The following is a 25,176-nucleotide window of genomic DNA, read 5'->3' as shown; positions in this document are numbered from 1 at the left end:
ACACCAAACACTTCATTTCCCCTCAGGGTAAAAGGAACACACACACATCCAGATACTTTACCCTTGTTTTAGCCTTCATAAACACGTGGCTCTCCATCTCTTTGCTGGACTTATTATGGGCAACACCAGCCTTCCTCATAGCTTCATCACTGAAAAAGAAAAAAACAATGCTGGGCATTAACTGAGGACATCAGAAAATACCTTCTGTAGTTAGAAATGTCTGTGTAACAGCTTTTTACCCCTCTCTTATTGTTAAATCCATGTATAGATTAAAAACCAAAAATGGCATTACTTAAAATTGCTGCTCTTTAAAACTTATTCAAATAACTGCGGAAAAAAGTCATTTTTTGTTGCCTTTTAGAAATTAGTTCTTTGCAGATATTCAAGAATAGCGGCTAAGCAAGTCACTATTTGCTGCTTGAAGTGTTAGTTTGACAAAATACTAGGACCTGTTGATGAATCCAGTCATTCAGCTTTCCTCTAATGTAATCCATGTTCAGTGAACTACGGGCTCGAGCCTGCATAGTACCAGGCATTTCCAAAAGAATCCTCTAAACATAAGGTGGAATAACAAAAATTGCTTGGTAAAACATCAAACGCCTTTAGGCAATGAGCAGTAGAGAAGAAGAAGGTCCTGCTGATGGACAGTTGGTAAGAAAAACCTTTTTATACCCCCTTACTGTTCTTTTCTATTTATCAATCAGAAGTGCAGGGCCATCACACCACTAGTAAACTGGAACTAGATCTGCCCTCTGGATGAGAAATTGAAAGCACGAGAAAGAAAAGGAAATAAACCCCCCACACCAAAACACTCTGCTAAAGAAATTGGTAGGAAAGAAGGGGTGTTCACAGACTCAGAACAGTTTGGGTTGGAAGGGACCTTAACGACCATCTAGTTCCAACCCGTGCCATGGGCACGCCGCCTCCCACCACACCGGGTGTCCCAGAGGCCCGTCCAGCCTGGCCTTGAGCACTGCCAGAGATGGGGCAGCCACAGCTTCTCTGGGCAGCCTGTGGCAGTGCCTCACCACCCTCAGAGTGAAGAATTTCTTCCTTATATCTAACCTAAACATCCCCTTTTTTAGTTTAAAGCCATTACTCCTGTACTGTCACCACACCCTCTGACACAGAGTCTCTCCCCAGCTTTCCTGTAGCCCCCCCTTAGGTACAAGAAAGGCGCTGTGGGGTCTGCTTTTGGTGCAGCCCAGAGTACGGGTGGCTTTCTGGGCTACAAGCACATATCACCAGCTCATGTCAAGCTTCTCATCAACCAGTGCCCCCAGGTCCCTCTCCTCAGGGCAGCTCTCATTCCGTTCTCCACCCAGCCTGGATTTGTGCTTGGGATTGCCCCAGCCCAGGTGCAGGACCTTGCACTTGGCCTTATTGAACTCCAGGAGGCTCAGGCCCAGCTCTCCAGCCTGCCCAGTCCCTCTCCTGCCTGGCATCCCTTCCCTCCAGCGTGTATCCTCAGCACATCAAAAACCAAGCAATTCCACTGCAACATAAGCACTGAGACAAAAAACATCTTAAATCAAGGACTCAGACAGGAGAGCAGCCCTATTCAAATCTGCTGGGCATTCTCATTCTTGGAAACATTTCACTTCACTGCAAAACCTGTTCTGTGTTACAGCCTAGTAGCTGCAGCCTGCATTCCACAAGCAAGTTACCAGGAAATACTTTCACCTTGTAATTACCATCTCAGCAACCCATTTCTCTGCTGTTGAATGAGCAACAACCCTACCCTAAATGCATCTTAGGGTGGGGATCCTTGGAAGCTTCATGCAGCCTGAAGTGGGACTGCTGCTTTCTGCCCCCTGGAGTTCTGACCACCTCCCTTGCGAGTGGTGCTTGTGTGAGCAGTGAGCTAGTTGAGTGTCCTGAAGTAACTCAGTATCCCCCTCAAGACAGGCACGAAGAGCAGAAACAACAGACTTAGGTGAAGGAGCTGAAGCTGTCCAAACTCACACCTTTACCTTGCAAAGTTGTAGCCTAGTAGCATGTAGCTTACCTGGTGTAACTTGCAAAGAAATAGGGAGCAGAGCACAGCCACCTGCATGTGTCCCTCACGGTAACCTGCTCACATGGCCTGACGGACACTAAAAATGCTGGTTACGCAGGAAGGTTACTTAAAATGAAGCCAAATTCAAACATAACACAGAGTAACTACTCTTTCATGTGCAAGCAAGCCTTAAAGTGAGCTCCTCATAAAAGAAGTCTGCTGCAGAAGAAGCAGAGCATCCAGTCCTTCACCTCCCTCTTTCCAACACTTTCTCTTTCAGAAAAGCTGCCTCTAAACCCACGCTACTCTCTCTGAATCTTCCTCACCGCCTTAGTCCCACAGCGAACGACAATGCCTCTCATTTCAAGGCCACCAAGAACTGAGCAGGCAGAAAGACCAGTGACACAGACCCAAATAAAGGATGTATCGTGCAGCTAGTACTAGAGTGGCTGATACAGAGACTGTGATCCATGGCGTAGCAGGAAGTTTGGAAAAAAAACACAGCAAGTTATTTATTCTGTGTAGCCACCATTTCTTGTTGATGCTGCCTAGCACTCCATGCCAGATCTCTTCGTATTCCACAAGTTCCACTGTGTGTGGTTTCTTCCTCCTCGTCTGTTTCTTTGTCCCCACATTTATCTTCAATCAGCACAAAAACACCTAAGTTAAAAGGCTGGAAAAGTCACTAGAAAAAGACAGCTTTACACTTTATAAGTGTACCAAATAAGGTATCACATCCTTCCAGAAATGAAATTCAACACAACTTTGAAAACCAGATGTTCCAGCCAATACAGCCTTCATCTGCCTCACAAGCACTTACTAAGCATGTAAGATGTGTACTAAAGCTCTGCCTTTTTCAGCTCCTCCACAACACTCAAAACTGGTGCCATGAAGCATTCGGCACCACTGCCAGCTTCAGGAATTCCCCCTCCCTTACCAAGAAGTTCGTTTCCAGCCCTACAACTGCAACCTCTCACTCAGGCCAACTGGTCTAGCAGAAAAATCTTGCAAAACATGTTCTCCTTCACCACTCCACCAGCTCTCCTCTCCTTCACACCATGAACTGCACCAGGACTTCCAGTGAGATGAAAGGGCAATGAGCTCTAGGACCAACCCCACGTTAACACCACCAGATGCTGCCTCATGAAACAGACTGGTCACTCAAAATAAATCTTTCTTTCTTAAAACAACAGGAAGGAAAATAAAAGCGTGCTGGTAGGCCGTTAACCACAGCCATCCACATCACAAGCTTAAAAAACCTCCAGATAAAGACCAGCAAATACATTAAATGTTAATTACTTGATCTTGGGTACATGACAGCACCCCACACAATGTTTCTGTTAGCTCCAGGTTGGACACAGCACATTTAATGACAACCTTCACTGGAAGAACACCCAGATCAGGAGTCCCCAGACACCTAGGACCAGCCTCAGCCCCACATGACACCACCTTCAGCCACAGAGGAGAAGGCTAAGGACAATCCAACCTCTGTAAGGCCTTCTCTTTGTAAGGCCTTCTCTTTTTTAACGTAAGGCATTCTCTTTCTTTCCAGCTCTGCAGTGAGGAAAATCCCCGTCCTGCTACACAGAACCACCCCCTCAGAGCTTCAAAGGCGCAGAAAATCCTCCCGCAGGAGCGATTCCTTCAGAAGCCTCCCCGCCAGGTTACGCCAGTGCCACTGTTTGTGCGGCTGTGCAACCAGCAGGGCCGAAGCACTACCCAGCTTCAGAATAAACACTTTTCCTCAGTTATTTTTAACTTCCACAAATTTCTCCTTCAGGTTCACTGCATGGCAACCCAAACACTTGCACTACAGAGGCAGAAGCTTCTTAGTTCACAGTTTTATAAATGCTTATTTTGACGCGACCAACTCCTCCCTTTCTGTAGTACCAGGACAGGGGGCACAGCTGTCTTCTTGGCCCTTTTTTTTTTTCCCTGAAATCCCATCAGACAGCCCAAGCTGGCATATAAAAATAAGGCTGCTTTATGAACGGATTTTGTGACATATTTCACAGAGAGCAGCAATGCAAATGATCTTCCCCCACACACACACTTGAGAAACTGTAGCTGCTCTGCTCGCCTCCTGCCTGCTCGTTTCTGCTCCCACCTCTGCCTCCTTTCCCGTGCTCTCCACCTCCCCATCCTTACTTATGCTCATGCATGCTCTTTCCTCTCATCTAACTGAACCATTAGCTAAGATCTACTTGATCTTAAGCGTGAAGGTATGCATGAAAGCCAGGCAGAAAGCTGAACACCACTTTTATTGACCATCACGCAGCTGAAGTTACCCTGTTTGACACAATTCCCCTTACCCCAGGCTAGAAGCAGCTCGGCGCAGGAACTGCACGGCAAGGCACTGAGGTTACCACCACGCAACCCACCTCAGCTTTGTCCTTCAGGCAATACCAACGTTTAAAAGCGTATTAAGGAAAGGCATTTAGAGAGAGGCTCCCAAGGCACTGGTAGGTGCCTGTTCGCTGTGAGGGCTGGAATAAAAAGGTGCCTTGAAAGCACGAACATTCACACTCCTGCATCGTTGCTCTCTTGGAACAACGTGGCAGGAACCAAAGCTGCTCCCTGGCCTCTGTCATCTGAACTCTGGCAGTCCTGGGTCTCACAGCTGTGGGAGTCCTGCAGGGGCCTGTGATCTGACAGGGACCCAGCGCTGAGCAGGGCTTCCCAGGGGAATCATTTCCTAGCGAGATCACCTCTCACACGGTGCTCCAACTACACACAGACACGTTCGCTAAGACACCTACTGCACACGGTATCCCTGAAGTGTTTAGCCAGATAATGTCACTATGGAAAAAAGAAAATATGTTGACATCCAGGGACCTGTCTATTATAAACTCTACTCCTGGATAGCCTTCATTTACTTCAAGTGCCAGCATGAAACCAAGTCATCTGCTGATATCTAGTACAAGTTAATACATTTAAAAAAAAATCCACTGTAGTCATTGCACAGTTATCCCAGTACCAAGTATGCTTGCTCTTTAAATAAGACAGGGAATGGAAACATCTGTAGGATACTACACAGCAGGATGGTGTGCAAAGAAGACACATCACTCAGAGAACACAATCCTGGGGGAGGAGGGAGGGAAGACTGCCAACACATTGATAACAAAAAGCACACAGATAAAAAATACATCTGTGCGCATATGCAAGACTAAACAGAGGAAATTGTAATTCTTTCTTGTAAGAATTAAAAGTGTAAGACAGTCGACATCTCTTCATGTGCCATCAGCCTTTAAAAACCTAACTGCTATTGACCTATTCAATCTTTCTCTCTTACTATAAGCTTCCCCCTGAAACATTTGTCATTTTTGGTGCTCACAGAAAGACAGTGACTGCTTGCAGAGCAAACACACAAACAAGAGGTTACTGCACTGAGCTTTGTTTCAGCTGACTCAGGTTTACTTCCCCGGAGTTGCACAGCATCAGAGAGTAGTTTAGGGGGGCTTTGCTTTGATGAAGAAGTAAAAAAGGAGAGGAAAATGCAACAGATTCATCTGACAATAGATGCTGCAGAGAGTTTAGACAGCAAAACATCAGCTCTGATGCCAAAGAAGCTCGCACAGCTTTGACAAGCACTCACTGTCCGATTTCTTTCATGAACACTGTAATATTTTAATTCTGAGACATCATCACAAGGAAAGCCCAGTGCTAGGCACTAAAACCGTGTGCAAACAGCATATTTGTCATATATCACAAAGAAACTGTTGCTTATGAGAATCGGTATTTAAAACAAAGCATAATCAAGCTTTTCAAGCGCACAGAAATAAGAATTTTAACGTTGCTTTAGAAGCACCGAGCAGTGCTTTCAGCACTACAGTGAGCACCCTCTGCAGGGTAAGAGCCTCCCCGTGACAGAAAGAGCACGGCGAGCGGCAAAGGGACTCGAGCGAAGGGATCGTGTCACAGAGGATGACCGAGGAGACAACGAGCTGAACTTTCTTCTAAACAACCTTGCCGCGATCGTGCAGACACCGACACCGACTGCGATCGCTGCTCCAGACCTAGGAAAGCACAACAGCTAACCAATTCAGTCTCTGACACTAATTTCGCTGTCAGAGCCAGACAGAAGCCTATACCGGGGTTTGCACAGAACCGAACGCGGCAGCCCTGCGGGCCCTGCCGGAGCAGAACCCAATACCGGCGGCTGCGGGGCAGGCCGGGGGGCCGCTACCGGGGGCAGGGGGAGCCGGGAGGGCCGGGCCGGGCTAGGGGGGAACCCCCGTCCCCGCACTCACATCTGGCTGACGAGCTTCTGGCGGAAGTTGGTGCTGCGCCAGTCGGTCTCGGGCCCGGTCACGTCCATCCCCGCCGCCCCTCAGCCGCCGCCGCTCCGCCACACGCCACGCCCGGAAGCGGCTCTCCCGCCTCGACTTCCGGCGCGCTGAGGGCCGTAGAGAAACCAAGTCCCGGCGCCGTTCTCGCGAGAGCTGCCCGCCGCGCGGCACGCTGGGACTTGTAGTCCCGCCGCACGCCCCCTCTCCGCGGGAACGGCCCCGGCAGCCCCGGCTGCGGCTCCCCCCGCCCGGCCCGGCCCCAGCCGCCGCCGCCGCCACCGCCCCTCCCTCGGCGGGCGGGCGGGGCCGCGCCGGGTTCCGGCGCGCGAAGGCGGAAGCCGCTGGCGGAGGCCGCCGCTGTCCCCCGGTAGGTGGCTGGGGGCGGGCGGGGGGGACGCGGGGGAGGCGGCACCGGGGGGAGGAGGGGGCGCGGAGGGACCCCGCCGGCTGCGGGGAGCCCCCGGGGAGGCCGCGGTCGGAGCCCGGCTGCTGCCGGCCGGGGGAGGCCCCGCCGAGGTCACCCCCGGGGCCGGTGGGGGCCGGGGAAGCCGGGCAGGGCTGAGCCCCCAGCTCCCCGCAGTAACCGGGAGCCCAGCGCCTCCTCTCCGTGCTGTGAGACCCCAGGGAGCTCCCCTCCCCTCCCCTCTCACCGAGCCGCCCGCTGATCTCCCGGTGTGACAACACCTCAGGTACGGGGGGAGAAGAGCCCAGGGCCCCCCAGGAACAGCTCACACGGCGAATAGTGCAAATTAGTTCCTTTTTGGGTTAATTTCCTAGGGAAAGCCGAGCTAGAACGTGTTGCAAGAGCCCTCTGCTCGCTCTGCCCCCGGTCACTGAATTGTTGCAGCTGGCACAGAATTACTTTCCCCCCCCCCCCTCTCTCCATGTATTTTAGACAATTAAAAATTCACGATGTGGTTGAAGTAGCTCGAAGCAGCCCTGCCAATTAGCCAGGTCTCAAGATTGGCAGGACATGTACCATCAGATAATTTATAGGCTCTCAGTTCTGGCATTGTTAGTACTTGCCTGATCCTATGGAAGCTTTATTTTTTAAAAAAAGTGTCACTTCAATTTATGGAAAAGTTACATTTTGTTTTAGGAGCTTTTTCTGAGAGTTCTTGGGAAAATTAAAACAATTTTATCAGAAGAGAATATCCTTTACAGATTTGCCAGATCTCTCTGGACACAGAACTAAACATTGAGGACTGCACTTCCTGCCCAGCCTGCAGAACGCTGGAGCCTTAATGGGAAGCCACTTGTTTTAAGGTGGACAGGTATGTGCTGCCTGAACGTAGCTGGTTAACTCCTTCCTTCAGACACAAGCAGCAGCTCCATCCAAACCAGAACGTTATTATTGAAAGATTAAAGATGAGTGTATCCAGCAAATCTTGTTCTGAGATTAGTAACAAGAAAAAACTGGCAAGAGATCACCAAACTCTTAGAGATGACAAAGCCATAGGAGAAGGGATTTTAATGTTCCTTACTATTTCTCCTTCATAGCATTTGGGCCACAGGTCACCTCCCCATAATGCATCACTTATCAGTCCCATGAATTTGGGTAAGTTGCAAGAAAGAATGAAGTTAGCAATTAATGGATATGGCAAAATATTGAAGTTAGCAAGGTGATGCTCTTTAGGTCACACTGGGGGGGGGCACCTCTTTTTACATTTTATATAGAAATGGAGATACATTTTGTGCAAGTTTTGCTATATCCATTTTAAATGAGATGTTTTATTTTCAGTGTGTCTTAGAAACACCTTGTAATAAGCTTGCAAAAAACAAACAAACAGATGTTTGGCAGTGTGGTTTGCAGAAGCTGTTTCCCAAGCCACGCCTTTAGGTATCCTCCCACACTTCAAGTGTACTACCAAGGCTAGAAACTGAAAATGACTCAAAGTCAGCTCAGAGGAATGTGCTTGCAAATTTCCATGCATGACTTAAAGAGAGACGGTGCGTACAGACCTAGCAAAAGCATACCTGTGATCGCTGCGTGTTCAGAACTGATGCTGAGATGTTTTATGGTACCAGATGTCTTTGCTTCTTTCGTTCTACGGGGACCTCAGTCAAAAGCAATTGTTCAGGTTATTTCCCCAACTTGGGGAAGGTTCTATAAGTGGAAAGGTATTTCAGGAAGTACATTTTTTTTTTGCAGTTTTGCATGCAGAGGGATAGTTCTGAAAGAAGCACTGCTAAGCAAAGCTGCTGTTTTTCTTTCAGCCCTCCCCTTTTCCAGTTGTCTTGAAAAAGCACGAAATTGGCTTGTCTTTTCTACACATAATGGCATACTCAATTGTCTTTGTAGTGAACAAACTTACAAGTGCCCATTACAAATTATATAATTGATGAATTATTCCAGTATTTGCACTCCAGTTAAACCAAACAATAGTTTTGCTTTTCAATTTACATTGTTTGTGGTATTACATCTGTCTTCTGAACTATTTTGGCAGGCACCCAGCTGCCTCCCCTCTCTGCACACTCCCTGACTAGCTGATTTATTTGTTTGTGCGCCCTCTGCCCTGTTAAAGTCCTGGTACCTCGCCAGGTTCTGCCTATTTACAGTTGCAATCCCCGACAGTCAGCATAACTAGCATTTTGCTCTAGTCTTGTATCTTGCCTTCTTGTCAGGCCATCAGCTTGGCATAGATCCCACTTCTTCCTACTCCCTTGGGAGAGATGGAGGTGTGGGAAGCCTTAGGGAATGGATTTTACATTTCCTTCAACGCACTCGGGTTTCAATGGGTGTGAACCACTGGAATCACAATCAGCGTGCCATACTGGTTGCTCTGCATGAGAGAAGACTGTGAGGCTGCCTTGCAAGAATGAGCACAGAGCTGCAAATGGGGGGAGGAACTTAGCAAGAATGGACAGAGAGGAACCACAGATTTCAACAGCAAAAGCAGTCATGCACCATGCACCTGAGTAAGGAACAGTACAGGTTGGAAACAAACCTAGCTAGAATTCAGCTTTGCAAGAAAAGAAGCTGGGGCATCCTGAAGGGCAACAAGCTGAATGATTCAGCAGTGCTTCTTTCCTGCAAAGGGAGCCAAGTTCATGTTGGCCTGTGTCAGTGAGAGCACAGCAATAGGTTGTGGAAAGTGATTATTTTCCCCTTTGCTCAGTGCTTGTGAGCCCACATCTGGGATACAATACCCAGCCTTCAGCTCTGTAGCGAACAAAAAGCCGGTGAGGTCAGCAGAGGACCACCTTACAGGGCAGGAGCAGGTCCAGGGAGATACAAGCACATGCAAAGCCAGACTCAAAGTCATCAAATGGTTGGGTTTGTTCAATACAGAGAATAGCAGGCTAAGGGGAGAAGAGCCAGTTGCTGTTTTTTTAAGGTAATGGGTTGTTACAGAAAGAGACAGAGCCAGACTCCTATTTGTAGAGATCAGGTGAGGATGAGAGGCAAGCATCCAATTGCAGGAATGGAAGTTCACAAGGGATAAAGAAGAAAAGAAGTCTGATGGTCAAGCACTCAGTTTTCCAGATACCAAGGATGGCTATTCCATGGTTGACTAGACAAGGCTCTCGGCATCCTGACCTGATTTTGAAATTTTCCCTGCTTCAAGCAGGAGATGGGATTAGAGACCTCCAGAATTATTGCACAATTCTAAGAAAGCATCAGACCCCCCACCAGGCTTGAACCAACTGTCTGTATGGCAGTAAGCTAAACAGGATTAGGATATCCAACACCAGCAAGTTCTGTTTTATTTTGGGCACAGCTGATGCGCAGGAAAATATCACAATCTGCATAAGACACCTCCTCATACAGAGATGTAACTTGACAGCCAGAAGCTCTCCAAGACAAAAATGTCTGAGTTTCCATAGAAACTCACTCGGCTACTCCCCCCATACCCAGCCATTTCTCTACAGTAGAGCCTCAGGGCTGTCAGCACAACTGTACAGAACCAACAACAACAAAACCACCACCCACAGCACACGCTAGTAAGCATCACTGTCTGACTTGGATGCTAGTCACAGAAGGAGCAAATACATACCCAGGGATCTGCCATACCCTGCAGTACCAGTAACAGACACAGCACTGTAAATCACCTACCTGCTGCTTAAAGCACACAATCAGTGCACAGCACATCTCACCTAGGGCTGAAGGCTGTACATACCTGTAACGGCATCGGGATGTGCTCAGGACATGCCCAGACCCAGTGCTAGAAGGAGCTCCCCGGCACGGTACATCTTAGGGAAGCAGGACTTTGCTCTCAGGCTCAGGAAGGGTACACCTCGTAAGCCTTGTAATTACCACTCCCCAGAATGTTCTTTACTGGAACAGCACACAAACACCTTGGTGTTACAATTGCTTTGCATTCAAAACTCCAGGTGGGACAGACGCTGCCTTCTCTAGTACCACATTAGTTTATTGGGCCTTTAACTTCTCCTTTCCATATTCTAGTTGAGCTCATCCATTCCTGTACCCTGTGCTCTTGAACAGATGAAGATTTTCAGTGAGCACAAGAGCAAGCCAGCACATCAGTCTCGCACCGTTTTGCCAGTGGAATGCTCAGGCCACAACCTATTCCCTCAGCTCCTCCTGTCCCAGTGCCAACCTCCTCAGTCATAGGCCACAAAACTTTAGTGTGAAGGCAAATCTGTCATCAATCAGAGACAGAATGTTGTTAAAACACCAAGCCACAGCTCTCATTGATAAACAGTTACTTCAGCTGAATAATCAGAAACCTCACTGGAGTCATACTTTTTTCATGCAAGTATTCTGCAGAAGCAGGCTGTGGTAATGAAAGTTGAATACAAGGCAACCATACAGAGCTATCAGCAAGCCACCAAGATACCTAGCTTCCCCTCTATCCACAGCATTATTACTAGAGACCACAAGTGACACAGTGAACTTTGAATACAGTATAAGAAATACCAGGAAACACTAATTTCCTTCAGAAGTTTCTTCTGTATCCACCATCGGAAGGCAAGGCTGCTTTCTCCTGGTTTCTAAATGGAATCCAGGCACAGAACATAGAAAGCTTCAGTCTATTGAGTAAGAGCAGCCACGTCTTGCTAGGTGCCTTTGAGGGTTTTGAGATTTTTGTTTTGAGGATTTTTGGGGGTGATTGAGGTTTTTTGTTTTGTTCTTTCGTCTCTTTTATGTGAAGTAACCAAACAGCAAGTCCTCCTACATTAGCATTGCCTATAGAAGCACACATGCAATTATTGACCCCATACATTTCCTTCCTCTTTACATACTAGATATTCGATTGTGGCACCCCACTAGTGTCAGCACACTAACCTGTGCCCTCTAAAGAAGGAGCATAAACCAGCATAACTGCAGTCTCAAACACTTTGTGCAACCAGCTAAGAAAAATCTCTAGGCTGATTTTCTCTGCAGTTTCAGAGTGCTTGGAACAGGGACTTGCCTTCCCATTTTTCTGGAGACACATTCCACAGCACGAGATGATACTTTATTATTACTTTTTTAAAAAAATCTTTGCTACTGTTAAAGAAGAACAGCTGAGTTCCTCATCCCTTCCACCTTTGGGTCAGTCCTGCAGCATTCAGCCCCCGAATACCACTGTTAGCAGCTGCCCAGCACTGATAAACTTGCACAAGAGGAAAGGAAAGAGAAAATATTAGATTTCTAGGAACTTGGCTCAATCCCAGATCAAGTTTCTCAATAACAGAAGTAAAACAGAGAGGCCACAAGAACACTGTACAAGCAAAAAGCTGATGGTAGAGAGGCTCACACCAGAGGGAACTCAGCTGTATGGCTCCAGGGGCTGCACACTTCCAGCAGAAGCAAGAGCCTGCCTGCAGCAATTTCGCTTCTAGGGGCAGATATGTCAGCATGCGAAAAAGGGGTCTCCAGTCCTACAAGGCAGCAAAATTCCTGAGTAGTGGGGAAGAAAGACTAGTAAATAGAAGGATTTCTGAGGCATGCAGGAAACCGAACAAACCTGTTCTGTCCTTTCATTCACAGCTGTACTGCTTGTATTACATTTAACTTTTTTCTTTTTTCTTTTTTTAAAAAAAGGGGGAAGTAAGGACTGAACAAAATACAGTTTTGAGGAGATAAGGTTAAATTGTTCACAGTTAAAAACATACAGAGGTTATTCAGTAGAGTTCCTGGCTATTTTTAAGATTGACAGACACTTGTAAGGCATAACAATTCCTAGATATATGAGCAGATTCCCCACACCTAGCTGGTACACCACACACAACACAGCATACTTCCACTGTTTGGGCTATCGGATTTTCAGTCAGTAACAAGAGACACAAAGCACACAGGAGAAAGCACACAAGGAGAAAGCCTGCAGTTAGACTACAGAGCCTGCACAACAAGACACTGTGCTAACACCGATTCCCCTCCTCAGCAAATTCACAGACAGCACAGCATTCAGAGAGGTGCACAAAACTATCAGCTCACCAAGAACACTGCACTTAATCCAGAAAAGCAGAATGCCAAAACACCCCCACTTCTCTTTCAAAGGAGCCTACAACACACTCCCACTAACCTTGCTTCAACAACTGCCCTTCATAACTGTACCCACCCAAGCCCAGCTGCCTCTCGTACAGCTATTATGAAGCTGAGGGCACACACTAATCAGCTAAATGAATCTTGCTGGCCGCCCCCCACTCACTGTTTAATGGCTTTCCTTGGCTTTTGGATCAAAGAAAGGACTTAACCACCTATGTCAGTCAGACACCACAGATGAATACTGTAAACGTCCATCTTTAATTTTATAAGTAGGCAACAATTCATGAAAATCAGAGCAGGGAGAATTTTTCTAGAGTAGTCTCTTACCATTGGTTAAAACTATGATAATAGACATAATTATTCCTGAGCTTTGAAGCCTGGTTTAGGAGAGCAGGTACCTGCAAATAACAGAATGTAGCTTTTCTGAGTAGCCACAATGTAATTAAAAGATATCATGTATACAGGTACAAAAAGAGCTTCTGAGTACTGCCAAGTTTTAGGCCACACACTGTACCTCATCAGTAGTAATCCACCCTTTTTCCACAGCAGCCTCAGTCATCAAGCAACCTATCTGAAATTACGTAGCAGTAAATAACTGTGGATGGCAGAGTACTCACAGGTAGCTCCAGAGTGGTGACTTTCCATACCGTGGTGGCACTGTGCCCCAAATGTGCACGGCAGCTCTTGTGTTGGTGGACAGCACTGCATGGAGAACACCCTGAGGACGGTCCAGCTCAGCAGTGAGAGCCCAGATATAATCCAGGGGCAGAATTTGAGAACAAGAAGTAGGGACTGCCAAAATTCAGAAAACAGAGCCTAGCAAATATGTAGGCTCAGCTGTTGACTAGCCAAAAATCAGTTGTGGGGGATTGTTCAATTGTACTCCCAGCAGCTAAATTTGACTACACTGGGCTTGCCACAGATCTGCTGGAAGGGCTGGCTTGTTTAGGTATTGCTAGTAGCTGTGGGATAACTCAGGTCCATATCTAGAACTGGAACTCAGATAAACCTCGCTTCCTTCACTTGCCTTTCTTACAGTATTATCTCCCTCGTCTCAATCCATCACTTTTGGTATTCCCCAGGAGCAAATCTAGTGATACAGTAACGTTTTGTCTGCTTTAAAAGCAGTCATCTTATTTCTAGGAAAAAGTGTCTATCTGTAATGAAAAAGAATCCATTACTCATCTCTTCAGCTGATGATGGATAGTTTCCCTGCATAATCGACCTGAATGTGCTTCCTAGAAGGTAGTCTTATCAGAGCTCCTCTTCTGAGCTTGCTGCCCTGGTTTTGCTAGCAAAAAGCAGACAAAAAGCAATATATATATATTATATATACATATTCCCATCCCATGCACTATGCAATGCCACCTAGCTTCCTTTGTTTTGGACAGTGTAGGGTAACTTCCTTCAGGCAGTACAATAAATGTTTTTGTATTTCTTTGTGTCATCCAGACAGCTCCTTCCTCACTGACCATACCCAGAATACTTCACAGCACTTTGAGAGATTTCTAACGCTGCATTCACTGCCCATGGCTGGCACAACTAAACAATGGGTTCATTTCTTCATTGTTTGGATTTGTTCGGCTTTTGCTTCTCTGACTGCTGATAAACCCTTGTGACTATCCCCCGTGCCACTAAGCTATTTCCCAGAGCTACTGAGCAGAGGCTATTATAACTGTGCCTTAAGTGGCCGTATCAGCTAAGGTATTTCCTTTTCCTCATGTGTTTTCACATGTGTCTGTGTGTGTGAGTGCTCTGACAACTGGATAGAGTCTATCAGATCTAACTGCTACAACATCTCACATTCTTCAAAGACAATGGAAAGGGTAAATTACAGGATGCTTTCCTGAAAGGGTAAATTACAGGATTTCTCTCTATGTGAGAAGTAATGAGATTTTGAGAGCTTAACCATAGATATGAAACAATGACTTCCAGCTAGCTTTTTACAGGCATGTCCCCATATGCTATAGGAACCTTCCTGCCATGTCAATGGCAGTAGTATAAAGAGGTACAGGAGAGACCTCTACAATATCTACACTGAAGGAAATACCTTCTCTCTGCAGGGATCCACAGTGAAGTAAAAAGCAGTTGTGGATGCTAGCTTGAAGTTGTCACAATAAAGAAACTCTCTTCAAAGCCTATAGTTTCATAGAGTACTTCAGAAAATGGAAGTATGCTCAGCTAAGGAAAACAGCAAAAAACAGGAGAGATGAGCATTTTCAGATTCTGCCTTAAAATATCAAAAGAAGGACTGAAGTTGCAGTTTGCATTGCAGCAAAGTTATGTGAGGACATGAGGCAATGTGGAATTTGGCAAAAATTCTGACAGATTTGTTCTTTGTTATAAATGGTGTACAAATGCAAAGGAAACAAGGGGTTCTGGCTATGGGCTGGGAAGTGAAACTCTTGCTAAGAAAAAAAAAAATCCCCAAATGCTGCATACTCTTGGACTGGAAAACCAAGACTAAGAAAACTTGTTTGCAATGCCATGACCTGTCAGTTCGGTATGCTGTTGTATACCTTTCTATTTCCAAAATCATTATTCAGAATAATTTCTCCAGGGTAGAGCTGTGTTTGATGGCTCTCCACTGACTGAAGGGTTATTTGATTTATTTACTGTGAAAGGCAGGGGTCAGAGGACGATTTGTAAGTAAAAGGCACAAACCTTTGCTGATTCTGTTGTCTCACAGATCTCATTCTGCTACAGCTGGTGGCTGAGCTTTTCTGCCTGGGATGGCGGAGGATCAGGAGCTGACTCAGCCACACAAAGCTCAACTTGAGTCCTCCCTTCAGCAGCGCACCAGCAACACATACCGCAGTGCAGAGCACTCTCAGGCCTTGCTCAGTGGCTTGGTATCTCTTCGAGACAGCAGCATCCTCTTCGATGTAGTTCTGGTGGTAGAAGAGAAACCTATTGAGGCTCATCGGATACTGCTAGCTGCATCCTGTGACTATTTCAGGTACATTTCCAATATAGCAGCAGTAAGCATGTGTCTGAGTGCAACACAAAACTGCAATATTCAAATCTTCTGTGGTAGCACACTTAGCATACTGCTTCCAGATGTAAAATTAGACCCATAAGGTGGAGCTAAATGGGTTTCAAAATACTAAAGTTAACTTTATTCATCTCTGTATTATGTCTCTGTAGAAATAAAACTCTCGTTAGTGCACAGTGAGCTTACTTCCACTGAAATCACAGCCTATAATGCTTACAGGTATATAAAGAGGAGAGGCTATCTGCATAAGTGCTGGCTTTTAACATATCTGTAGCATTGGAAGACTTTGCCCAATGTGGTGATCGGTTCCTAATACACAAGAAGTCCCTCAGACTAGGTCATTCCTGTGTTACATGCCTATAGTGTGCCTTGCCGTCCATTCAACAAGGCAATCCCCAGGTCAATTTGACTAGCAGTTTCTTAAACTAACTTTATTTTCATAGAGTAAACATATAAATCCCAAAGCAATCCTGACAAATTTGTAACTGCAAGAACCGCTCTAGATTAGAAAAAAACTCCTATGGACCCAAGTTCCTCTGTTTTTCTCTTCTCCCATTCCTAGTGTCTGCCTTTACCCCCTGATTACCCCTATGTTCTGGGTCTGTATTTAAATCCCTCAGCTGTGAACCGTTCTTTTCAGATGGCCCCCACTGTTTTCCCGCAGAATGAGGGGTATTACTTTCTTAGGTCCTAAAGGCCTGTACTTTTTATTTAATTGACTTAGAGAAGAGGTAATCCCATAGAAGTGTCTGACTAGGATTTATCTTTCTGAATATTTTGTTATGTTCTCAGGACAGCATGAGATAAGCAAATTGAATGTAGCTTCAGTGCAAATCTGCCATAGCACATTTCATTGTCTTTTTACAGAGGAATGTTTGCAGGAGGACTGAGAGAGATGGAACAAGAAGAAGTCCATATTCATGGCATCTCCTACAATGCAATGTGTAAAATCTTGAACTTCATTTATACTTCTGAGCTGGAACTCAGCGTGAACACTGTACAGGAAACCTTAGCTGCAGCCTGTCAGCTTCAGGTGAGGTACTGGGAGATGTGACGAAAAAGAAGCAAGGAACAAAAGCAAGACTGAAAGAAACAGAAAGCATGGATATCTGGTTGGGTGGAGGGCTGGGAGGTGAAAGAAACCATGGTTCCAATAAGAAGAATCTCTTTGGGATGCTGTATCAACTGGAACTAACTACAGAAGGGTTGGAACAATGAATGAGTGCTTGCACATCTCATTTGTGCTAGTGGTTTTATCGCTTACAAACCATTTGGGCTAAAGGATTAGTTTATATAGCACTCACTTCTACTGATCAGCATGTGAAAGCCTCCCTAGAATAGTATACCTCTGACCTATGGTAAAGGACAGCTTGCAGCTCAGAAACTGTTGTGCTGCTCAAGCCTGCCAAGATCTTCCCCAGATTGAGTCCACAGGCACATAACCTTCCCTGACCTCATCACTACAGGAAATCCTGCCACCATGGTTTCTGCACGAAGTGCAGAGTTTTTGTGAATTCAAGGCTTTTTTTTTCTTCTCTATTTTCCCTTGCAACTAAATGCTGCCCAGGCTTTGGTACTAATCTTAAACTTTCTGGGTGCTTTGGTTGATTTCTGCACACTTAGCACTGGTTTGTTAGCAGAGGGGCTCTTGGACAGTAGTTATTTCTCTATTTGTTAGTCCTCCTGACAGATACAACTTCAGGTTGTTCTCAGAAGACAATATGAAACATTAATTTTCCTTTCAAATGACTTCCTGTGTTCTTGGGTGATGCAGATATATTTGTTATAGTTTATCTTTGATACACCGTGTCTGTAGTACTCTGAGAGAACAACTTCCAGAGGCAGCTGTAAGCCTGGCTGTCACCATGCCCTTCGCGCTTTCTGTTTACATGACTGCCTCCCGAGCAGCCTGTATCTTGGTGCCGTGCTAACACACCAGGCAGCCTGGCTGTCCAGTGTCCCATGTGCCCCAGAAGATGCATTGCTGCTGCTGCACCTGAAACAAAACTCAAAGGCTTGAAGTAGTGTGGCTAGATCTGCGTTATATTTACTTACGTACCCGTCTTGAGTTGTTCTTTTTCTCTGGAGAAACGTGAATTGGGCACAAGTAAACACGGTGGTCAGACTGTGAGAAGAGCAGCCTTCTTATCGACAGCTTTCTTGCTCCTTCATGCTTTTGTCATGTCTCTTGAGCGAAAGGCAAGTGGTGTCTAAAATGAAAGATTTTCTCTCTTTCTCTTGCAGATTCCAGAAGTCATTAAGTTCTGTTGTGATTTTCTAATGTCATGGGTGGATGAAGAGAACATCCTCGATGTGTACAGACTAGCTGACCACTATGACTTGAGACATTTGAGCGATCAGCTCGACTCCTACATTTTGAAGAACTTTGCAGCTTTCTCAAGGACACAAGTGTACCGACAGCTACCCTTGCAGAAGGTCTACTCCCTTCTCAGTAGCAACCGTTTGGAGGTTAACTATGAGTTTGAAGTTTATGATGGGGCACTTTTTTACCATTATTCCCCAGAGCAACTGGAGACAGATCAGGTCTCCCTGATGGAGCCCCTTAAGCTACTTGAGACAGTTCGTTTTCCTCTGATGGAACCCCAGATCCTGCAAAGGCTACATGACAAATTAAGTCCATGTCCTTTAAAAGATACAGTCGCAGATGCACTAATGTACCACAAGAATGAATGTCTTCAGCCAATGCTTCAGAGCTCCCAGACACAGCTGAGATCAGAGTTCCAGTGTGTAGTGGGATTTGGAGGGATGCATTCTACTCCATCCATTGTTCTCAGTGATCAAGCCAAGTATTTGAACCCCTTGCTGGGAGAGTGGAGGCATTTTACAGCTGCACTAGCTCCCAGAATGTCCAACCAGGGGATTGCTGTTCTCAATAATTTTGTGTATTTAATTGGCGGAGACAACAATGTAAGTGGTTTTCGAGCAGAGTCAAGGTGTTGGAGGTAAGATAAGGATAATCCTGCTATTATTCTCATTTCCACCCTGTTGCCCATCTCTGAGTCAGTAAGCCGTTAGTGCAGTCCGTATGCTTGCTGGCAAAAAGATAAGAGCTGAACAGGAGCCTCTCATTGAAAGAAATCATAGGAAATAAAGAAATGAGCATCATAGCGAAGATTCCAGCAGTGCTTACAGAACAAAGCCAAGCCTGATTGGGTAGAAACAGCTACTCATTCTAGAGTGTTTTATCTGTAACCTGCTCTTCTTTGTCCAAAGGGGGAAGTATTAAAGGTGTGGGAGGCAGTAAACTAGGATTCTCCAGTATCCTAGATTGTCTAGATGCTCTTGAACTAGGATTTCCCAGAAGTCCTCTATGTGGAGACCTCATCCCAATACAAAGGGAGTTAGTTATCAAAAAAGGGTTTTAAATAAAATGCTATTTTTGGTCAATTATTGAGAAAATGTGTGCACAGAAGCAGCATTCCAGGGTCCTCTTAAGTTCTGTGCAAGGAAAAAGAGCAGGAGAAAGGAACGGTTTAGAGCTTAATGCCCATTACATTGCAAAAACAGATATAAACCTTTTTGTCTTTATAACATAGTCATTTTTACTAGGTTTAGCTGAATTGCCCTTGTTTCACGGCACACATAGTTTCACTTCAAAACCAGTTGTCACTGTAGCTAAAATTTTCAGACCAGATATAGTTTTATCTGAAAAATAATCATGAGGCTCACTTCAAGCAGCACATACTTGGAGAAGAGAATCAAAGAAGCCACCAAATGCTTATACCCGTCTTGATCTCTTGAAGATCCAGATTCAGTCTTTGTGATATTTTTAGAATGTTTTACCTTGTAGAATGGCTTTGTGCAAGCAGAGATGTTGATATGTACCTGACAGCTCTGTGGTGTAAGACAGTAGATATCCTTGGCTTCTGTAGCGTGATTGTATCAGCTAAAATACATCTTCTAAAAATAGACTAAAGGAACTTGGCTAATAATATAATGCTGACAAGGCCAGATTTCACTCCACTTACAGCTGAGCTCAATTTCAACCAAAGACAGTACAGTAACCCACGTGTGGTTGTCTTGTATCCCAGCGATGATTCTTTGGCTGTATGAATAACTTTATTTGATCCCATTCTTTTAAAAGGTATGACCCACGACACAACAAATGGTTCCAGATCCAGTCCCTACAGCAAGAGCATGCTGACCTCAGCGTTTGTGTTGTGGACAACTATATATATGCTGTCGCAGGCCGAGATTACCATGAAGACCTGAGGGAAGTGGAGAGGTATGACCCTAAAAGCAACACTTGGGAATATGTGACACCTCTGAAGAAGGAGGTAAGGAGTGCATTAGCCACAAACACTAAAGTTCCCCAATTCCTGATTTCATCTTTTTAGATGCTTTTCTCCTGTGTAGCTTTCAATTTGCTGATATTCAGATGGGAAGCAGTAGCCTCTGTATACAGAATAAACAAATACCAAAAAGAAGAATAACAATATAGAACTTTCATTTTTAGGTTTAATGTTTATTTTTCCTGCTTTCTTTCTGTTTTTCCCTGCACCTCTTCTGTATTAATCCTTAAAATAATTTAAAATTGAACACACAACCACTGGGAACAGGAAGTTTCCATTCCTCCTGGGCCAGGTAACCTATGAGTCACAGTAGTACAAGCTTCTCATGTACAGCCCTGACAACGTGCTTTGTTCCGGATCAAAAGAAATCATGCCTTAGTAGGAAGGTACCTCGGTGTTTATAGATTACTTCATTTTTGGACGCAGAACTGAGACTGTGTAACAAGTTCTGGTGACAATAGCTTATGTCATGCACAATCACATCTCAATCAGCTAAAGTGAAACTATTACTCATCTGAAATATGTGAGTGAACAGCTATCTTTTGTTATCAGTACCATTTATCCTCCTAAAACAGCAATTGCCAGTTGTGACCCCAGGAGCCAGGAAATGATGTACTAACATGGGAATGGGGGTTATGAATGGAAAAGTTTGTTCTAAGGTCTAATATAGCTAGTAAAGGCAAGAATTTTCATTTTCAGATTGCAAAAGAGGAAGATGAACACAAACGATATTGGTTAGGGCAGAAAGCTAAGATCCTAAGTAATCTTTCAAAAAACTATACTGATTTCTACTAAACCTTTTAAAAGCTTTGGGGCAAATGACCAGCACAAAATAATATTTGTAATTTCATAATGTTTCTCAGTTGAGAATCTCAGGACACCTTAAAAACATAAATATTGCCACTTTACAAAGGGGATGCAGAGGCAGAAGACAAACAGCTTGCACGATGTGACAACCAATAAATATGTCATTGCTGGGAATATAAAGATCCAATTGAGTACTACAAAGTAGGATATATCACATTGCTGAAAACATTGATTGTATAAGAATAATCTCCAGTGGAAAGGCTTCCAAGTAGACAAGGGAGAAAAGTAATTGCATGAATGATCTTCTAATTAAGAAACAATAAAGAATGACAACCCACTGCAGTTCTGGAAGTCTTGGAAATTCTAGTGTAATTAATTAAGAAATACACACTTTCAGCATAATCACCTTGATAGGAATTGTCTGTAAAAAACAACAGAAAATCCTTCCAGATGTTAATACCTGCATAAGTCATGAAGAATGTCACTCCCTTAATGTCTACTCCATACTTTGAAGCTGGAAGAAATACATAAATGCAGACCTCAACTTCTTGCTTTCCCACGTGGTGATGCAGGTATATGCACATGCTGGAGCAGCACTGGATGGGAAAATGTATATTACCTGTGGGAGGAGAGGAGAGGACTATTTGAAGGAGCTGCAATGTTATGATCCAAAGACTGACCGCTGGGAAGTTTTAGCAGATGGTCCAGAGAGACGTGCTTGGCATGGCATGGCTGCACTGCTAGGAAAGCTCTATGTCATTGGAGGAAGCAACAATGACTCTGGCTACAGAAGGGACGTTCACCAGGTGAGAGCATGTCACACCTATGTCTTTCTTGGAAGAGGCAATTCTTTACGGATGTTTGCACTCTGATGTAATGTCTTCCTCCTACTAAATACACAAGTAAAATTGTCTGCCCAGCAATAGCACCAGCTCTCCTCCACTTAACCGCAGAACTTGCAATGATTTATTCACTGCTGTCAGTCTTGAATGCATTGTCCAACACACACAGCATTAAAGCTCTAGCACTTAGGATTCCCATCAATTTTAAAACATCTTTGATGGATAACATTCATTGGCATGCATGCACCCCATAATTAGCACATCAACTGAATTTCCTTTACCTTGTCTTTCCATGCACATTTTTTTTCCAAGTCAAGAATTTTTGAATTGACAATATGAAGTTGCAGGACAGAAGCTGATAAGGATATGTTAGAAAGGGCATTGAATGGATTGGATGGCAGTTGTATAATGCGATTAAATATACAGTATCTGATGGGCAGTGATGGCTGGAGAGAATTTTCTTGTGTCTTATTCCAGCTTCTAGAACTGCTAGAGACGTGAAAAGGAAAAAAAAAAAAAAGTAACTGCTCTTACAATGCCAATGAAGATAGAATTTAATCAAGTGAGAAGTGTATCTGAGTGATAAAAAGGTGCTTACAAATAAATGGAGTTAGCCAAGGAGATACCCAGTGAAGTCTAAAACTTTCCAACATATGGTGCAGAGACAGTTTAGCAGACTTGTCGTATTTATATGTTCCAGCACATTTTTTCCTAATGAAAACAGATGCAGTATGTCTGAGCTTATATTAGCATGTGTCCCCATCTCTCACTTTTGTATACATTTTTGCAGTGACATACAGCTGTTCCCACAGCAGCAGGGTCAGACGTTGTGATTCAGAGCTATATGGCAGCCACGCACAGCATTTTCCACTGAGCATTGTACTTCTACTGCATGGTGATACGCTCCCTCCATTATCAACACCCTGTCAGAAGGCTGATGGTATCACACGGCTACATGAATAGTTTGCCATACGGCCAGGCTCTGTCACTAAGATCCAAGTTCAATTTTGACTAATCTTTTTTTTTTTTTTTTCTTTTTTTTTTTTTTCTTTTTATAGGTTGCCTGCTATAGGCCAAGCACTGATCAGTGGACAAATGTATGTCCACTTCCTGCGGGGCATGGAGAGCCAGGTATTGCTGTCTTAGACAACAGGATCTACGTCCTGGGAGGCAGATCCCACAACAGAGGAATCCGCATGGACTATGTCCACATTTACGATGCAGAGAGAGACTGTTGGGAGGATGGACCGCAGTTGGAGGATGATATTTCTGGGATGGCTGCCTGTGTCCTCACTTTGCCCAGGGCTATTTTAATGGAAACAGAGAAGTGGTTCTCAGAATGGCATGCAGACCGCATGAAGTATCACCTTGACCTTCCATCAGAAGTCATGAGCGTATCAGACTGGGAGGAATTTGACAATTCAAGTGAAGATTAGAAAATTTTAGTATTTATTTTTTTGCCGGTTGATGAGGAAATTAAGGCTTGGAGAAAACATTTAAAGATTTTATATGTCTTTCTTATATATATATATAAATCTGTATTTAAAAGTTTGAAAAATAAGTGTTCTGCACAAAATGCCATTCACAGTCAATATCTGCTCTTCTGCAAGTGTTTTGCACAAAATGCCACTTACAGTCAGTGTCTGCCCACCTGCTGGAAAGCAGCATTTTTAAAGTAAACACAGAACTGCCATTTTCCCCCAGTTAAAGTATAGAAGTTTTTTTTTCTTTTGAAGGAGAATTCTCTCAACCCTCAGCATGAACAGAAAAAATGGCACAGAAGGCTCAGCTTGACTAGCTTCTTTCCTTCCAGCTTTTAGCTTGAAATAGCTTTTTGATATTTTTTTTTTATTTTTTTTTTATTTTTTGGTAATAAAACCTAGCCAGCTTAACTCAGGAAGGTAAGACCGAGTGTCTCCTTCCTGTGCCAGGTGTCAGACAGCCTGATTGGGTTTTCAGCAAGATTGAACATACAGAAGCAGGAACAGTAGCAAGAAAGTCTGAACCTCCATTTCATCTGGGCATGCAGCCATCCTCATAACTGGGTTAGAGTCTGTGAACTGACACCCACTCCTGAACTTCTATACTGCAGGTTCTGTCAACACAGTGGAAAGAAGACTTCTAGAAAAAGCTCTCTGTACAGAATATGGCAATCTCATCATTCAACTGTCAGACACATTTGTTCACAAGCATAAATTAATAAATCCTTGTCAGAACTTTTTTCTTTTTAACTACTGTCGCAGTTTTATTAACCATGACATGGAATCTAAAAGTTGGTGAGTTTAATTAGATCCCGTATTACCACATGAATATCAGTGAAGCTAAACCAGCTTAGGATGTATGCCTTTTTTTTCGTTCTCTTCATTTTCATTCATTTTCTTTGCCTCTTCATTAAGGCATTTATATACTGTAGAAAAAGATAAAGAGAGCAGAAATCAGTTTTCCTCAGCATAAGAAAATAAGTAATAAGGATATAGTAGAGGTATTGAAGATGCCACTCATCCAAGGCCCTGTGGGAGCTGAACTAATGACAGGAAAATAACACAGAATCACTACAGCTCAGAAAGATAAGGCATAGAAAAGCCTTCCTTCAGGAGATCTTAAAATAATTGGCTTCTGACTACCATCTTGCTTGACATTAGTTTAGAAGCTATTTAAAGTCCAAACCAGTGTGATACAGTATGGGATCCTTCTTCTCAGAGGGGCAGGGAACAGTCAGTGCCACCAGAAAATAATGACAATTTTCCAAAAGCTTTTAAATCTTATAGAAATGGAGTTGCAGGAGAAGGGTGAAACAAAACTGATGACCAGAACAATACGATACTAGTCAATTACCATCACATCAGAGAGACACATTGGCCTGCTACTTCAGAGAAATGGAAAAATTCCTGTACATTATCATCACATAGGGATTTTTGTTTATGGAAACAAAGATGATTTCAAAATGAATTTAGTTGACTCTTCATTAGTAGACGGGGCTTCTGGAGAAGACTGAGGATTTGCACAGCCTTTTTTGGGGATGGGGGTTGGACTTTTTTTCTCCAGCACTGTCAGTTTTTACCTCAATCTCTGAACCTTTGCCAATTGGCAAATAAATCAAAAGACCTGGTAAATGCAGGAAAACCTCATGAGCTTCCTCAGAAAATCCTTTTTGATAACAAACACTGAACTGCACATGCAGTCTGGAAATACAGACTTTGTTACACTGCAATATTGGAGTCTGAGGACTCATATTTTGCCTACAGAGTTATTTTCAATGCATAGGAATTAAATTACCCCTCATATATAAGGGCAGACCTCTCTGGACATTACAAGAACCACTCTTTCTGGGCTGCAAATGTTGCAGTAGCAATCTCTTTTCCCACAAACTCAACATGCAATTCAAGACTTGTAGTGACCCAGGCCATGTTCCAGATCCGGCTGTTGTAGCTAAACCCAGGCACACAGCTCAAGTCTAACTGGATTGCCTGCAGTGCATTCTACATTTTAATTGGC

General features: G+C 44.3%; 2 protein-coding genes across 5 annotated transcripts in view; one reads left to right on the top strand and one right to left on the bottom strand.

The window, feature by feature from the left end:
* Positions 1–6,405, bottom strand: part of MED15 (mediator complex subunit 15) — a 28,853-nt gene extending 22,448 nt beyond the window's left edge. For 3 of the 4 annotated variants that reach the window (XM_084538905.1, XM_084538906.1, XM_084538907.1), the window contains exons 1-2: positions 6,250–6,405; positions 62–149 (exon numbers count right to left, since the gene is read on the bottom strand). In XM_084538905.1, coding sequence (XP_084395031.1) covers positions 62–149; positions 6,250–6,317 — 156 coding nt within the window. In that variant the 5' untranslated portion in view covers positions 6,318–6,405. The remainder of the gene's footprint in view (positions 1–61; positions 150–6,249) is intronic. The other variant, XM_084538908.1, reaches the window with a different exon arrangement.
* Positions 6,406–15,456: 9,051 nt separating this feature from the next.
* On the top strand, positions 15,457–23,912 carry KLHL22 (kelch like family member 22; the record flags this gene model as incomplete). Its single annotated transcript, XM_084538922.1, has 6 exons — positions 15,457–15,683; positions 16,587–16,752; positions 17,964–18,682; positions 19,825–20,017; positions 21,412–21,645; positions 22,740–23,912. The coding sequence occupies 6 exons, from the start codon at positions 15,457–15,459 to the stop codon at positions 23,115–23,117; spliced, it is 1,917 nt and encodes a 638-aa protein (XP_084395048.1). The 3' UTR covers positions 23,118–23,912.
* Between the last annotated feature and the right edge of the window lie 1,264 nt (positions 23,913–25,176).

Source organism: Aythya ferina (assembly GCF_964211825.1).
Source record: "Aythya ferina genome assembly, chromosome: 17".
NCBI classification, from domain to species: domain Eukaryota; kingdom Metazoa; phylum Chordata; class Aves; order Anseriformes; family Anatidae; genus Aythya; species Aythya ferina.
The sequence above is the reverse complement of the archived record's forward strand: the minus strand, read 5'-3'. Positions and strand labels throughout refer to the sequence as shown.